The sequence below is a fragment of the Dromiciops gliroides genome, chromosome 4 (assembly GCF_019393635.1).
Source record: "Dromiciops gliroides isolate mDroGli1 chromosome 4, mDroGli1.pri, whole genome shotgun sequence".
In the NCBI taxonomy this organism is placed as follows: Eukaryota; Metazoa; Chordata; class Mammalia; order Microbiotheria; family Microbiotheriidae; genus Dromiciops; species Dromiciops gliroides.
The window spans coordinates 104,813,356-104,830,787 of NC_057864.1; the positions used below are offsets into that span (position 1 = coordinate 104,813,356).

Below are 17,432 nucleotides of genomic sequence, written 5' to 3' on the forward strand. Positions count from 1 at the left end.
CAAAATAGTTTTAAGTCAGCCCCTGCCATTGTAAGACCTCTTCTGTAATACAGGATACCTATTCCCACCACAGTCATTATCATCAGGTGACCTGGGGTTCCCTCCCATTACCAGTCTCCAATTTAGAAAAAGCCAAAGCCCAAAGTCTTAAAACAAGTAAAAAAACATGAAAATATCCATTTATATAACCTCTTATTCTGAGAGCAAACCTGCTTTTAATAACCCCCAATTAACAGTGAATGTTGGAGTTCAAAGTTTTCTTTTTATGGGATAAGTGAAGGTATGCTAAATGTTATTAAGTTACTACTAGGAATCAGTAATAAGAGTACTCCATAAGGCTGGTTATACAACTCAGATTTTACAAGTTCCATAGTCATAATCCTGACACTAATTTGTGACATAGACCGGGACAACCCAGATCATCAATAAAAGGAGACTAGCAATAACTCTGAAGAACTGATGTGAAAAAGCAAAATGGATTTAAAGCACATTATTTAAACAAATGGCATACATTAGATCAATTTCTCCATATCTTCCCCCAAGTGAAACTTAACTAAAACTCCATGCCTTTCTTAATTCTATTTCATAAATAATTTAATTTTAGAACTAAAAAGAATTAGGTGATCTAGTCCAATATTATCTTAGAGATACAACTCGCTCAAGATCCTCTGGTGACCAGAGCCTGTGCCCAAATTCAACTCCCTTGACTCCTGATAGTCCTATTACAGACCAGAATTTTGAAAATGTGATAAAAAAAAAAGAAAATGTGATGAGAAATAAGTTTGAGTAGTAAAAAATCTGGACATTTATCCATATAACCTGCATAATTAAATTTTAAAAGAGCAATTTTTCTCCATTACAGAAACACTAATCAGGTAATTTGATCTCCAAAAATGAATGATTAAAATACTGGCCTTATATAATCTAGAGTCAGAAAATAAAAGATCCCATTTATAACAAAACAATCAAAGTAGCATTTTTTCATAATGGCAAAAAGCTGAAAAGGAATGAACAAACTGTGATATAAAATACATAAAAATGTCAAATTTAAGAGAAACATGAGATGACTTATATGAACTGATAAAGAATGAAATTAAAACCAGGAGAACATATACAATATTTACAATAATGGAAACTAAAACAACATTAAGAAGCAGGTAAATTCCAATTAATTAGAATGGCAAAGCTTATTCCTGGAGAACAGGTGATGAAATACACTTCCCTTTCCTTTTGGAAAGAAGCTGCTTTGCTTAGTTACCTATGCTCTTTTGTTACAAGGGAGGATTCAATGAGGGAAAGGGGGAGAAGGTATATTAGATAACAAAAACAAGAGAAATAAGCACCCTTCTTACCTATCTTCCTGTGAATTTTTCCCAGACCGCCTCTTGTTTTTAGCCTCTCGGGGTGATGATCGGATTTTCTTAGCTGGAGGGGCTGAATCTCTTCCATAATCTTCATCTTAATGGTTAAAAATGAAATTAATTGTTTGCTTCCTAGAATAAAAATGAGCACTACATTTTTATTCAAGGTGTTCCTTTGCAATAGGATTAGTGGGTGGGATCAGGGTTTTCCTGAGTCAGGGGGTCTTAACCTTTTTGTGTCATGAACCCCTGGGCAGTCTGGTGAAGCCTATAGACTCCTTCTCAGGATTACATTTTTAAATGCATAAAATAAAATACATAGATTACAAGGGAAATTATATCAAAATAATTATAAATTTTTTAAAAACTATACACCTGAACACATTCTATCATTTCACACAAATGATTCATATCTACAATTTGAAAGGGTTAAAAAACCCTCTGTATACAGAGGCAAAAGATCCTTATCACAGCAAGAGACTTCTGACATATTAAAAAGCATTAACAGAACTTCAGAATCTGTGGTCATTCAGATAAAGAAGCTTATTAGAGAAAACTATCAGAAAGCTGAACTCTAAAGGAATGAATTTTTATTAGTAGTAGTATTGATAATAGCTAACATTTATATATGTTTACTATGTGACAGGCTAAGTGCTTTACAAATTTTATTTCATTTGATCTTCACAACAAATCTGGTGGTAGGTGCTATTATCACCCCCATTTTCATGGATGAGGAAAGTGAGGGAAAAAAATCAGTTAAGTGACTTGCCCAGGGTCATACAGCTATTAAGTGTCTGAGGCTACATTTGAACCTAGATCTTCCTGACTCCAGGACCAGTACTCTATACACTGGGCCACCTAGCTGCCTATTTACCAAGAAAAGTAAACTTAAAGAAAATCCATGAGATTTAACATACATATTCTTTAAACTTATTAATAGCAGAAAATTTTAGAAAAGGTATGAGAAAAAAGATTATGGAATATTTTATTTTGGGGATTTTTTTCCCTGCTAAAAAGTATAATGAAACATTATAACATGCAAGAATTTTTTAAAAGCCAACACCAACTATTATATTTTTTCAAGATGTCCATATCACACAATTATAAGCTAGGTGGTCCAGTGGATAAAGTGCTAGGCCAGGTGTATGGAAGAAACTAGTTTAAATCTGGCTTCAAACACTTAGGAGCTCTGTGACTTCTGGGCAAGTCACTTAATTTCTGCTTGCCTCAGTTTCCTTATCTGTAAAATGGGAAAAGACCTACTCCACAGGGCTATAGTGAGGATAAATGCAATCTTATAGAACTAGATAAGTGCTTCTTATTATAATACTGTCTGGATATTATATATAAACAATGTTTCCCTCCAACTCAAGACTTAAAAAAAATTAACATTATGGTACATTTTAGTATATATACTTCTGGAAAGGGCACAAACTTACCTGCATCATCAGATTCCTGAAACTGTGAATAATCGACCACCTTCCTGTTTCTGTAAGGAAGAATTTAAATAGCAATTAATTGGGAACAGGGGTTATAAGAGCTTATTCAAAACACCCAGAATTTAAGTTGCCTGTTTTATTCAACAGAATGAATCACTTACTTTATTCAACAGCAGACTCTCCAAAAGTCACTTTTAAACAAAAGTTCCCTCAAGAGATTTATCTAATTTATTTGAAATTTCTTGATAAATACTAGAAAATGTCTGTATGTTAGCAGCTATTTTCTGGACAGCTATTAGAACCACCATTCAATAATAGTCAAACTGAATAACAGTAACACCTCTTTGTCAATCTTGTAACTGGACCTCAAAAATGTAGGGATTTTGAGATCCATGCCAAAGAGAATATTCCAAAATAAATTCCAACTAAGATGATGTTTTTGCCTCCAAAAGGCATTTCCCACAAGGGACATGATGATATAAATAAATTCAAACTGTGACCACTAAAAGTTCTAAAGATTTTTTTATATTCAAAGAAGTCCATTCCCATTCACTGTATTAGGGACTGCTGCACTAATTTCTAACTTGCTTTCTTATGATCTCCTTTAGAAGTGAAAATGAACTTTAAAAACTAGTTATAAAGTATGACAGGTTTCTCACTTTAGTGATAATACAGATCCATTATCTTCTATGAAAAAGCCCCATATCTAGTATAGTTAATGAATCAAATATAGATTAACTCAAAAATTAACAATTGTAGTAAAGCCTCATGAGAAATTTTACATTCTTTTTGAGATTTAGCTCTTTAGTTATTCACTCAATTTCTACTGTCCTGGCTACTTGTTGCCAGCTATTCTCATGTCAAGTTGGGTGATTTTTCTTTTTATTAAAAGTTATGGGGCAGCTAGGTGGCGCAGTGGTTAGAGCACCGGCCCTGGATTCAGGAGGACCTGAGTTCAAATCTGAACTCAGACACTTTACACACTTACTAGCTGTGTGACCCTGGGCAAGTCACTTAACCCCAATTGCCTTACCAAAAAAACCCAAAAGTTCATGGGATCTTGGTATTTATCCTCCCCAATTTAGATTCCTCAAGTATTACTAAACACTAGAAAAACAGATCAAAGTAATCTATAGCCTATATCAGATTACTTGCTGTCTTTGGGAAGGAGAAAAATCTGGAATTCAAAATCTTACAAAAATGAATGCTAAAAATTATCTTTACATGTAATTGGATTAATCACTGTCTTTAATTATTAAAATTATTTGACTTTAAAATTGCTCATAAGGTCAGAAGTTGCATTTAGTTAAGTGACCAGATTCTCTTTAATCTTCAAAGGATGCTATGTATAATTTAATATGTAATTAAAAGTAAAAAAATTGACTATGACAAATAAATTGATACATTGATTTGGACTTAAAACTTTTAAACATTCTTAATGGAACATTTCTCACTATTTCAGGGACTTTTCAAAGTATTTTTTTCCCCAAGCCCCACTTACCACAAGAAAATCTAATTAGTATTAATATACTACTATCACTCAAGATAAAGAATATCAATTCTAGTTTTTCTTAATTTGCTAATCTTCTACATTTAAAGGACATTAAAATTTCTCCTTTGATAAAGCTTCAATATTAACACCCAAAATGCATGAATCTCGGAACAGCCCTAGAGACAGAACAGGAAGACTATAATTACTTTAATAATAGCAGTCCTACAAAAACAGAACAAAAATGAACTGAAAAGATTAAGAGAAGCACAGTAACATTACTACAATTAAACCAAGAGATAAGCTTGTGGTCACACTCAGTTTCACTGTTTTAACATCTAACTTGAGAGGAAGATAGATATGAGGGATTTTGCAAAACATGCTCATGGATGGGAATGGAGGAAGAAGTCAACAGTGTACTTAGCAGTATTGTAGGTCCCTCCAAATCCTTACTTCAGGTGGTTAGAAAAGCTTTTTTTTATACTTTAAAGACAACAATATAATTGTCGTTAATGAATTATTCTCCATTTGCCTATTATTCTAATAGGCAAAATGTAAGCTACATAGCAAATCACAGTATTTGAGAGCTGCAAAGGACCTCAGTGGCCATATAGTTCAACTCATTCCTAAAAGAAATCCCCATCAAAAACCCCTAAGGAAAAACATTTAAAGCAGCAAAATCTGGAAGCCAAGGAGATGGTTTTATACTGGGAAAGAACAAATGTAGTATAAGAATGTAATGGGATATTATTATGCTCTTAAAAATGAGGGGGGAAGGTCAAAGGATATGAACAGGCAGTTTTCTGATGAAGAAATCAAAGCTATCTATTGCCATATGAAAAAATGCTTTAAATCACTATTGATTAGAGAGATGCAAATTAAAACAACTCTGAGGTACCACCTGACACCTATCACATTGGCTAATATGACAAAAAAGGAAAATAATAAATGTTGGAGAAGCTGTGGAAAAATTGGAACACTAATGCATTGTTGGTGGAGCTGTGAGCTGATCCAACCATTCTGGACAACAATTTGGAACTATACCCAAAGGGCTATAATGCTGTGCATACCCTTTGACCCAGCAATACCACTGTTAGGTCTTTTTCCCAAAGAGATCATAAAAAAAGGAAAAGGACCCACATGTACAAAAATATTTATAGGTGCTCTTTTTGTGCTGGCAAGGAATTGGAAATTGAGAGGATGCCCATCAATTGGGGAATGGCTGAATAAGTTATGGTATATGAATGTAATGGAATTCTATTGTGCTGTAAGAAACGATGAGCATGTGGATTTCAGAGAAACCTGGAAGGACATGCATGAACTGATGATGAGTGAGATGAGAAGAACCAGAACATTATATACAGTATCATCAACATTATGTGTTGATCAACCATGACAGACTAGATTCTTCTCACCAATCCAACAATACAAGAAAGTTCCAAAGGACTCATGATGGAAAATGCTCTCCAAATTCAGGGGGGAAAAAAAAAGGAACTGTGGAATATGGATGCTGAGTGGACCATACTATTTCTTTTGTTTTTGGTGCTGTTGTTTTTTCTTTCTCCTCTGATTCTTCTCTTATAACATGACTAATGCAGAAATATGTTTAATGTTATTATATATATGTGTACACATATAAAACCTATATCAGATTACCTGCTGTCTAGGGGAGAGGGGAGGGAGAATAATTTGAAATTTTATCTAAACAAATATTGAAAACTAAAAAAAAATAAACTAAAAAAGGGGGTGTGTGGGAAGGACCATTTCACAGGAAACTAAGGCTTGTATAAGCTGATGCGGTGAAGAAGCAAAACTAGGAAAGTAATTTATACAATAACAACATTATAGAGAAAAAAATTAACTTTGAAATATTAAAATCTAAGCACTGAAATGATAAATACAGTGCAGAGGACCACAAGCTACCCACCTACTGCCAGAGAGGGGTGGACTTGAAATGCAGAATGAAACACATGCTTTTGGATATGGGCAATGTGGGAATTAGTTTCATTTGATTATGAAATTTGTTATAAGGTTTTTTCTTTTTTGGTTATTTTTTAGTTAAAAGGGAGATAAAATAATGCTTATTAATCAGTAAAAAAAAAAATGGAACCCCCACAAGTCCTCATCCAAACTTTACTTAAAGACCTCTAACAATTGTGAAGAAGCTTTCCCTAACATTAAAGCCTAAATTTGCCTCTGCAATTTCCACTCATTTCGACCAAAACATTCCTGGTTCTGTGTTCTATTGCCCAAGAGAAAAAATTCAAACGGTTCCTCCTCGTGCAGTCCTTCAGACATCTGAAGCCAGCTATTTTGTTTCCTGAGGTCATCTCTTCTACAACCTAAAATCCCCCAAACCTATTCTCCACTATTGTGTTACAATGCTAGCTATAGCAATAAGAAAAAGAAATTGAAGGAATAAAAATAGGCAATGAGGAAACAAAATTACCACTTGAAATAATTAGCTTCAGCAAAGTTGCAGGAATATAAAATATATCACATAAAATCATCAGCATTTCTATATATTACCAACAAAGACCAGTAGCAAGAGATAGAAAGAGAAATTCCATTTAAAACTGCAGACCATATAAAATACTTGGGAGTCTACCAGTCAAGATAAATCCAGGAACTATATATAACACGATTACAAAACACTTTTCTTTTTCTTTCTTTTTTTTTTTTTTTGCAAGTCACTTAATCCTCATTGCCCTGCAAACAAACAAACAAACAAACAAACAAAAAACCAAAACACTTTTTCACATCTAAACAACTGGAAAATTATTCATTTTTATAGGTAGGCTGAGCCTAATAAAAATGACAAGTTTACCTAAATTGATTTACTTATTCAGTGTCATACCAAGGTAAAAAAAATTATTTTATAGGGCGAGAAAAAATAATAAAATTCATCTGGAAGGACAAAAGGTCAAGAACATCAATGGATTCAATGAAAAAAATATGATGGAAAGTGACCTAGCAGCAGCAGACCTCCAACTGTATTACAAAGCGGTAAACATCAAAACAATCTGGTATCTGCTACAAAATAGAGTGGTGGATTATTGGAATAGATTAGGTACATGATACACAACAATAAATGACCACAGTAATCTAATATTTGATAAATGCAAAGATCCAACCTTTGGGGACAAAAACCACTGGGAAAACATGAAAGCAGCTTGGCAGAAACTAGATATAGACTAACATTTCATACCATATACCAAGATAAGGTCAAAATGGATATGTAAGGGGTGGCTAGGTGGTACAGTAGATAAAGCACTGGCCCTGGATTCAGGAGCTCCTGAGTTCAAATCCAGCCTCAGACACTTCACACTTGCTAGCTGTGTGACCCTGGGCAAGTCACTTAACCCCCATTATCCCGCAGAGGGAGGGAAAAAAAAAAAGGATATGTGATTTAGAAAGAGTGATGTAAACAAATTAGGAGAGCATGGATCAAATTCGGCCTCAGGCACTTAACACTTACTAGCTGTGTGACCCTGGGCAAGTCACTTAACCCCAATTGCCTCACCAAAAAAAAAAAAAAAAAAAAAAAAAAAAAGAGAGCATGGAATAGTTTACCTGTAAGATCTATGAAGGGAACAATTTATGACCAAACAAGAGATATAAAAAATTGAGATATAAAATGACTAACTGTGATTACATTACATTAAAAAGATTTTTTGCACAAACAAAACCAATGCAGCCAAGATTAGAAGAAAAGCAGGAAATTGAAAAAAGTTTACTGCAAATTTTTCAGATAAAGGCTTCATTTCTCAAATAAATAAGTCAAATTTGTAAGATTACAAGTCATTTCCCAATTGATAAATGGTCAAAGGATGCAAACAGGCAATTTTCAAAAGAAATCAAAGCTACTTAATAGTCACATCAAAAAATGCTGTAAATCACCACTGATTAGTGTGAAATGATTCATCCAGATCCCTACTCTGTTCCAATCAGCATTAATAAGTTTGATATTTTACTTAACGCATCCAAGAATAATTAGATAAAATTGTATTCTTATAGTAGGCCTCTGTAGTGAGCCTCAAACTTTAATGTAATGTGCACTATTTGTTTACTTGGGGGGGGGGGCAGCTCGGCAACCTGCAGCTAGGTGGCACAGTGGGTAGAGCACTAACCCTGGAGTCAGGAGGACCCGAGTTCAAATCTGATCTCAGACACTTACTAGCTGTGTAACCCTGGGCAAGTCACATAACCCCGACTGCCTCAAACATTCAAGGCCATCTCCAGCAACTGGACTCAGATGACTCTGGAGGGCAGAGTATGGCTAATGACTCTGAACAACCCTGCCTCATTTAAATCCAATTCACTGCAAGTCATGACATCCATCACCTCCCAATGTCATGGTCCTCTTTGAGAACAAAGGACAAACACCATCACCAGTTATGAAACTCACTTGTAAAACCACAAGAATGCTGACAAAGATATCTCCATTCTGTTTTTACTCAAATTCCATATCCAAATCCAGCATGAGCGGGATGCTTTGATTCTTTGGAAAATCCTCCAACTTACTTTTGTACCTCTGGACTGCTCTCTTTCCCAATAAGAGCAAGTGATCATCTTATGACCACTTGGTCACTGGAGATGACTCTTGCCTTGCACATCTTAATTTCTGGTCCTCAAGAGCAAGATCTATCAACCAAGGAGATTCTGCATTTTACCATGCCTCTTTTGCATATCTGGGTATAAAACCTTATTTACACAAGGTCCTAGGAATCAAAGGCATCTCAGATCATGAGGAAGATCTGAGGTCCACTTCATTAGAGGGCATCATAGACCCTTTAATAAAGTGCCATTTGCTCAGAGCTCTGCCTCAGTTTCTTTTGTTGTAGGTTGGACAATTTTAAACTTCACATTAGAAAAATGCAAATTAAAAAAACCTCTGAGGTACCACCACACACCTATCAGATTAGCTAAGATGACAGAAAAGGAAAGTGACAGGTGTTGGAGGGGATGCAGAAAAATCAAGACACTAATACCCAGTTTGGTGGATTTGTAAGCTGATACAACCATCCTGCATAACAACTTGGAACTATACCCAAAAGGATATAAAACTGCATTCCTTTTGACCCTGCAACACACTACTAGGTCTGTATTCCAAAGAGATCAAAGGAAAAGGAGATGGACCTATATGCACAAAAATATTTATAGCAGCTTTTGTGGTAAAAAACTGTAAACAACTGAGGGGATATCCATCAACTAGGAAAGGGCTAAACAAATTATGTGAGATGATCAGATTAATTCTGTGTCTTTCTAAAAAGTGATCTTATTCACAATCAATTGATTTTATCCTGTTACTGCCCAAGTCACAGTTTTTTGTCTCTGAAATTAGTTTAGAAATTCAGTTGGCCTGTGATGAATTTAGAAATTCTGTTATTCTGTTCTTGCCCCAAGGAAATGTATTTTTTTTGAGGGACATGGGTGAACACCATAAAGTCTGATCCAGTATCTTTATATCAACAAGTTATCTTTCAAGGATGTCTAGTTTATTTATTATCCAAAATATCTGGTCCACTATCTCTAACTTTGCAGGTAGACACAAATGAACATTTCTTAAGTCACAGGAGGAAAGGAGGGGGTTATTAATAGCCTCTCATTCCCAATTACCAACAAATCACATTGTCCCCTGTGCCTCAGCTCTCTAATCATATTGATTTAGTCAATCATAACTTTTTCCCTGACTATTAAGTCCTCTTCTTTGTTTTCTACTCCCCAAAACTATAAAAGAGAGCTGTCGCCCTAATTCAGGGTCTTAGCTTTGCTATGGAAGTCGAGAGCTGAGATCTTATTTATTGGTAAATTCATACTTTACTAATAAATTTATCATGTTTAGGACTTTGGGCCTCAGTGTACTGTTTTTTTGTGGGGCAATGGGGGTTAAGTGAATTGTCCAGGGTCACACAGCTAGTAAGTGTCAAGTAGCTGAGGCTAGATTTGAACTCAGGTCCTCCTGAATCCAGGGCCAGTGCTTTATCCACCGATCCATCCAGCTGCCCCCCTCAATGTTTTTTGTTTTTGTTTTTGTTTTTGGGCGGGGCAATGAGGGTTAAGTGACTTGCCCAGGGTCACACAGCTATTACATGTCAAGTGTCTGAGGCTGGATTTGATCTCAGGTACACCTGAATCCAGGGCTGGTGCTTTATCCACCCTCAGTGTACTTTTAACTGTTACATGTGGTATATGATGTATAGTATCTCTTTTTATGGTGGCAAAGAATTGGAAACTGAGGGGATGTCCATCAATTGGGGAAATGACTGAACAAATTGTAGAATATGAGTGTAATGGAGTTCTATATAAGCAATAATGAGTAGGATGGGTTCAGAAAAATCTGATAAGACTTACAAGTGAAGTGAGCAGAACTAGGAGAACATTGTATGTAGTACCAACAATAGTATACTATGCTCAATTGCGAATGACATATATTCTCAGCAATACAATGATCAGAGATAAAGAACTTATAATGAAAAATGATATCTACCTCCAGAAAAAGAACTGATGGATTCTGAATGCAAACTGAAGCTGTTAAAGGAACCCCCTGAACTTGTCTCCCCCCCCCCCCCCGTTTTCCAAGTTTTATTAAAACATTGTACTGACCACAGGGAGAGCACCAGGGAGGTGTCTCCTGAACTTGTCTTTTTGAGTTGCCATGTTTTTCAGAAACACTGAATTCAGAGCACACAGGAGGCCCTGAATGTGTCAAAGATGAAGCCCCCCCTCATCTCACATAATTTGTTGTTGTACCCCAAGCTGGACTCCCTGTGCATTCTTGTGGCAGCTATCTGTGCCAGGCTGGGATACTGCTTGTGCAGCTGGGGTCTTCTGCAGATAAGGGGACCTTCCTATCTTCATAGTTTAGCAGTTCCTAAGGGAAAGGAGCAGGGCTTTTTTGCCATCACCCTGCTGGGAGTGGTCTTGGTATTTGGGGTGGGGTATGGTATGGTATGGTATGGTATGCAGCACCCATGCTGCACTGTCCCCCCTCCCATGTTACAGTCCTTCCTGGTATCCCCTCCTCCCTTTGTCCTGCTATTTTAAAGTAAACTTCAAACCCACTGGATTCCCATGCATGTTCATTTCTCTTATAATAAACCTGGTTTTCACATAAGTCTCATGACATTGTGATTGCCTGTTGACAATGCATACTTTTTTTACTTAATTTTTTTTCTCGGGGTTTTTTTTAGGGTCTGTTTTCTTTTGTAACAGCTAATATGGAAATATTTTGCATCACTGCACATGTATAATCTATATCAAATTGCTTGCCTTCTGAAGGAGGGTGGAGGAAAGGAAGGGAGAGAATTTGGAACTCAAAATATTAAAAATTATTTTTACATATAATTGAGAAGAATAAATAAAAAAAAAAAACAACTCTGAATTTTCAACCGACCCTTGTATGTCATAAACTCAAGATCCTTCACCAGCCTGTTTGCCCCTCTCTAGCCTATCAATGTAACTTTCCAAACTCAACACAATTATTTCATGTGAGGTCTAGCTAGTGTAGAGTACATATAGTGTGACTATCACCTCCTTATTCCTGGAAGTTATAATTCTCTTGCCAAATCACCCTGCTGACTCATAAGCAGCTTATATTCTCCCATATCTCTGAGTTGTGTTGTTCTGTAGGATTTTAGCCCATAGGACAGAACCTACCTATCTTTCTTCTGGACCCTCTCAAATCTGCTTTCCTCAAATCTAGGGTGCGTCAGAAAATTATGTATGGTTTTCCTCTCCTTTTCAGAAACTCTAGGAAGAAGTAATCTCTTTCCCCAAATGTTTCTATTATTTCTATTCTAGCAATGAGTTTCTCTTTCTTAGTGAAAATCTAAGTATAGAATTTCCCCTCTTTTAGGAAGAATGAAATCATCATTAAGAGAAGTATAAAAATTAAAAGTTGCTTGCTTTTGGTAAACAGATGCTCCAAAATTCCAACTAAGATCATGTTTCTTTACTCACAAGAGACATTTTAATTCACCTAACCTACAAACAAAATACAAAGAAAATCAAATTAAAACCATAGCTACTGGGGGCAGCTAGGTGGCACAGTGGATAAAGCACCCACCCTGGATTCAGGAGTACCTGAGTTCAAATCCAGCCTCAGATACTTGACACTAGCTGTGTGACCCTGGGCAAGTCACTTAACCCTCACTGCCCTGCAAAAAACCCCAAAACCAAAACAAGACTATAGCTACTAAAATTTTTTTAAAAAATATTTTTCATAAGAAGTATGTCCCAATTCACTGGAGTAGGGACTAGTAAACTTAATTCTAATGTGATTTTTCATAATCTCATCCAGGACAATACTGATTTTTATAGCAGGTTCATACAGTATTTATAAAAATAAAAAAACTGTATAGAAAGGAAGACATTTTGTATTCTCATGTAAGACCAAGTTTTAAACAAACAAACAAAAAGTATAGAAACAAGATGTTAAGAAACTGAGCCTTTAAAACCTTTATAGTCATAGATCTGGGAATTATCAGGGACCTCAGGAAAAGCAGGTAAGCAGGGGAGGAGTAAGAAATCTTTGTAGCAAGTTTCTCTGAGAAATGTCTCACTTCTAAGATTTATAGGGTGGTGCTGTTAAACTCAAATATCAATTTTTATTGTTAGGGTCTATTAATCCATTTATAAGGATCTCTGTGGACTGCACAGTGATGTGATTTTAAAATGTAATTTTTTTATTGTATTTTTATTTTGTTGAATATTTCCCAATTATATTTTAATTTGGTTCAGGCCACACTTGGGAGTGTTGTAAGCCGCATATGGCAATGTTTGACACCTCTAAAATAGGGGATTCATTTAAATGTATAAAAAGAGTCCCTCCCCAATTGATAAACAGTCAAAAGAATATAAACACGGGGGCAGCTAGGCGGCACAGTGGATAGAGCACCGGCCCTGGGAGTCAGGAGGACCTGAGTTCAAATTTGGCCTCAGACACTTGACACTTACTAGCTGTGCGACTCTGGGCAAGTCACTTAACTCTCATTGCCCCACCAAAACAAAAATGAAAACAAAAGAATAAGAACAGGTATTTTCTAAAGAACCTAAGCTATCAGGAATCATATGGGGGAAAAATCCAAAAACCTCTCAGTCACTAATAACTAGAGAGACATAAATTAAAACAACCCTAAGGTTCCATCTCCACATGCATCAGATTATTAGTAAAGTTGACAAAAAAAGGAAAATGACAAATGTAAAGGGAAAAGATACATTAAGGTACACTGTTGGTGGAGCTATGAACTGGTTTAGCCAGTCAGAAAAGCATTTTGGAACTATGCTCGAAAAGTTATTGAACTGTGCATACTTTGATCCATGATATCACTATTTGGTCTATACTCCAAGAGATTAAATAAAGATGAAAAAGATTCACCTACACAAAAAAATCCATAGCAATTCTTTTTGTGATAGTAAAGAACTGGAAACTGAAGGAATACCCATCACCTGGAGAACAGATACACAAATTATGGTATATGAACATGATAAAATGTTATTGTGCTGTAAGTAATGATGAAGGGGATAGATTCAGACAAACCTGGGAAGGCTTAAATGAACTAATGCAGTCAATAAAAATTTAAGTCCCTACTACATGTCAAACACAAGTGGTAGAGTTACAAATAAAAGCAAAATGCAGTCCTTGCTCCCAAGGAGCTCAGTCTAATGGGAGAAACTACACGAAAACAACTATATACAAGCTATGTCAAGAATAAAAAGAAGATAATCAAGAGAAGGCAGGCAGCAGAATTAAGGTGAATTAGATATGGCTTCCTGCAGAAGGTGGGATTTTAATTGGGACTTGAAGGAAACCAAGGAGGTCAGGAGGTGGAGATGAGGAGGGAGAAAATTCCAAGCAGTGGGGACAACCAGTGAAAATACCCTTAATCTAGACATTGAGTGTCTTGTTCAAGTGACAGCAAGGAGGCCAATGACACCAGATAGCAGAATATATGAAGGAAGATGTAAAGTATAAGACTGGAGGGGTTCAGGAGTGGGTAATGGGGTAAAATGAGGCAGCTAGGTGGCACAGTGGATAGAGCACTGGCTCTGAAGTTCAAATCTCACCTCAGAAATTTACTTAGCTGTGCAACCCTGCACAAGTCACTTAACCCCAATTACCTTAAAAATATCTGGGGCCATCTCTAATTATCCTGATATCTATCTATCTATCTATCTATCTATCTATCTATCTATCTATCTATCTATCTATCTATCTATCTATCTATCTAGCCACTGCACCCAGATGGCTATGGAGGAGAGATAAGTCTAGTGACCCTGCACAGCCCTCCCTCACTTAAATCCAATTCAGTGCAAGTCATGACATCACCCCAATGTCATGGTCCTCTTCGAAAATAAAGGACAAACAACAGCAACAATGGGGTGCAATATTATAAAGGGCTTTAAATTTCAAACAGAAGATTTTATATTTCATTTTGGAGGTAATAAGGAGTGAAATAAGCAGAACCAGGAGAACAATTAATACAACAGCAACATTATTATAAAGACAAAAAACTGTGGGGGAGAAAAACCCTTTTATTTTAAAACTCTGATCAATGACAGCATGAAATCATGATTCCAGGTCTCATTACAAAACATATTATCTACCTTCATAGTGAAAGATGATAGATATGGAGTACAGATTGATGTTTTGGGGTACATGGCCAATGGGGGGGAAGGTTATCAATGACTATATTTATTTCTAATAGGGGGGTTGTTTTTCCTTTCTTTTACATGGGAGGAGGTGGGAGGGGAAAAAGTTGATTTAAAAAATAAACAACCTGTTTTATATAATGCATGAACCAAATAGTTTACTCTCAAAACTATAAGCTGTGTCCACATAAGCAAATGCATCAACATACTTTAAAATTTTAATTTAATGTATGCATTCCAATTCATTTATTTTGTATTGAAAATTATCTGATAGCTCACGGGAAAGATTACTTTGTAAACTATGCCTAAACCAACACAGTTTCATTTATGTAAGGAGAAACTCAAAGTGCTTTTGCTATTGAAAATATTTTAATGAAAATTGTGGGATAAACAGTTGTACTTAACCATGAAACTGACAAACTGATAACAGACATCAAGTATTAATATCTTTTAATCAAGGGAAAGAGTAGGGGATTTTGAATTAGAAGATGTGGGTTCAAAATATTAACTGAGATTTCTTGTTTTATTTATTAGCTGCATGACAATGGACAGACAGGTCATTTAATTTCTCTGGACCAGGTTCACTTAATGGTAAAATGAAGGGGTTGAACCAGCCAACATCCAAGGCACTCTCCAGGTCTGAATCTTTATGATCCATTACTGATCAAACTAACAAATTAGGTATCATAACCTAGTGTTTCAAGAACAAATGGTGATGTAAGAAAATTAGAAAACCAAAAAGCAGACTAAGGGTCCTTAAATTCAGACCAGCATCTTATTCCATATACCACAAATAAACTACAAATGGTATGAGATCTAAATGTAAAAGGTCACATCATTAAAAAAAAATGCATGAAAAAAAGGTACCTTTTACAATTCTGGCTATCAGAAAGACTGTTAAAACAAATGACAGTAGTGATTACATAAAATAAACTAGAAAGTTTTGATTACTTAAAATCAAGAAGCTTTTACATGAATAAAATCAATACTGGAATTAAATGGGAAACCATTAACTGGGAAGAAAACTTTCTGGCAAATATTAACAAAAATCATTCTGAAACAGATAAGCACTCAAAAGATACAAACAGGCAGTCCTTCCCCCCCCCAAAAAAAAGCAAACTGGGGGCTATATTATGTCATAGAGGGGATTCTTAGTGGATGGATCCAACTAGATATTTTTTAATGATCTAAATCGTCAATAAAATAAATGCAAATTAAAAGAACTCTGGGGTTTCATTTTATTAAAATGATTTGGTGGAGGAGGAAAAAACAGGTCAAGCTAGAACAAGTTTAAAAAAACAACCCAAAACAACAATAGTAACAACAAAAAAACCTCAAACACTGCAGCAAAGATTAAGAATTGATTGTTTGGGACCTGAGGGGTCATCTAGTCCAAGCCCTTCATTCTACAGATGAGGAAACTGAGGCCCTAAGAACTGAAGGTTAAACACATAGTATTTGAGGAACTGAACTTGGTTTCTGACTCAAAAGCCAGCATTCTTTCTAACATAGCTCAGTGAGATACTTAAGATGTAGTTTACTTTGACTTTAGCAAAGTCTCTGACAAAATTTCTCAGGCTATTTATTCATATGGATAAAATGGAAAGATACTGGCTAGTTGATGATCCAGTTACATAAATTCAGAACTGGCTTAACAATCAAAGAATAGTGACTGATGGGTTGATATTAACTTGGAAAGTGGTCGCTAATGGAGCCCACCCCCCCCCTTAACCCTGGACTCTTAAAATATTTTAATCAAGGTGTCTTTATGAAATGTGTAGATGACACAAAGCTAGATGGGCAATTAGAAAATTCTAAATGGTAAGTTAGAACTTCATGCCAAATGTTAAAAGATAGGGCAGCTAGGTGGCGCAGAGGATAGAGCACCGGCCCTGGATTCAGGAGGACCTGAGTTCAAATCTGGCCTCAGACACTTAACACTTACTAGCTGTGTGACCCTGGGCAAGTCACTTAACCCCAATTGCCCCACCAAAAAAAAAAAAAAAAACAAATGTTAAAAGATTAACGATATAGAAATTCTTATACTTGGATTAAAAAATAAAACTTTCCAAGTACAAAATGAAAGCAATATAACAAGACAGCAATTCATCTGAAAAAGATCTGGGGTTTAGAAGATTTTAATGAATCAATAGTGATGTGGTAGCCAACAAAGCTAATGGGGTCTTAGATTCCCCTCAGAAGTACATTGTAGACATCCATCCCTACTCATATCAACTCTAGAATATTGGGTTCAGTTCTGAGTACCACATTTTAGGAAGAAAATTGTTTAGTAAGCAACAAGGGCTGTAAAGGGCACTGATATCATGCCATAAAACAAATTTAAAGGATCCTGCAAGTCATATATGCACTTTAAAAACCACAAATTAAATATTACGTTGTATTTTTATTCATATTTATTCATATTTTATTCATATTTATTCACATTTTCCAACTACATCTTAGTCTGGTTTGGCCATGAGATTGACACTT

The 17,432-nt window shown here is 35.7% G+C and overlaps 1 protein-coding gene across 2 annotated transcripts in view; it reads right to left on the bottom strand.

Annotated features, from left to right (window-relative positions):
- The window catches only part of NUCKS1 (nuclear casein kinase and cyclin dependent kinase substrate 1), a 47,383-nt gene that overhangs the window by 18,246 nt on the left and 11,705 nt on the right, over nucleotides 1-17,432 (bottom strand). For both annotated transcript variants that reach the window (XM_044004151.1, XM_044004150.1), the window contains exons 2-3: nucleotides 2,801-2,850; nucleotides 1,353-1,458 (exon numbers count right to left, since the gene is read on the bottom strand). In XM_044004151.1, the coding sequence (XP_043860086.1) occupies nucleotides 1,353-1,458; nucleotides 2,801-2,850 (156 nt within the window). The remainder of the gene's footprint in view (nucleotides 1-1,352; nucleotides 1,459-2,800; nucleotides 2,851-17,432) is intronic.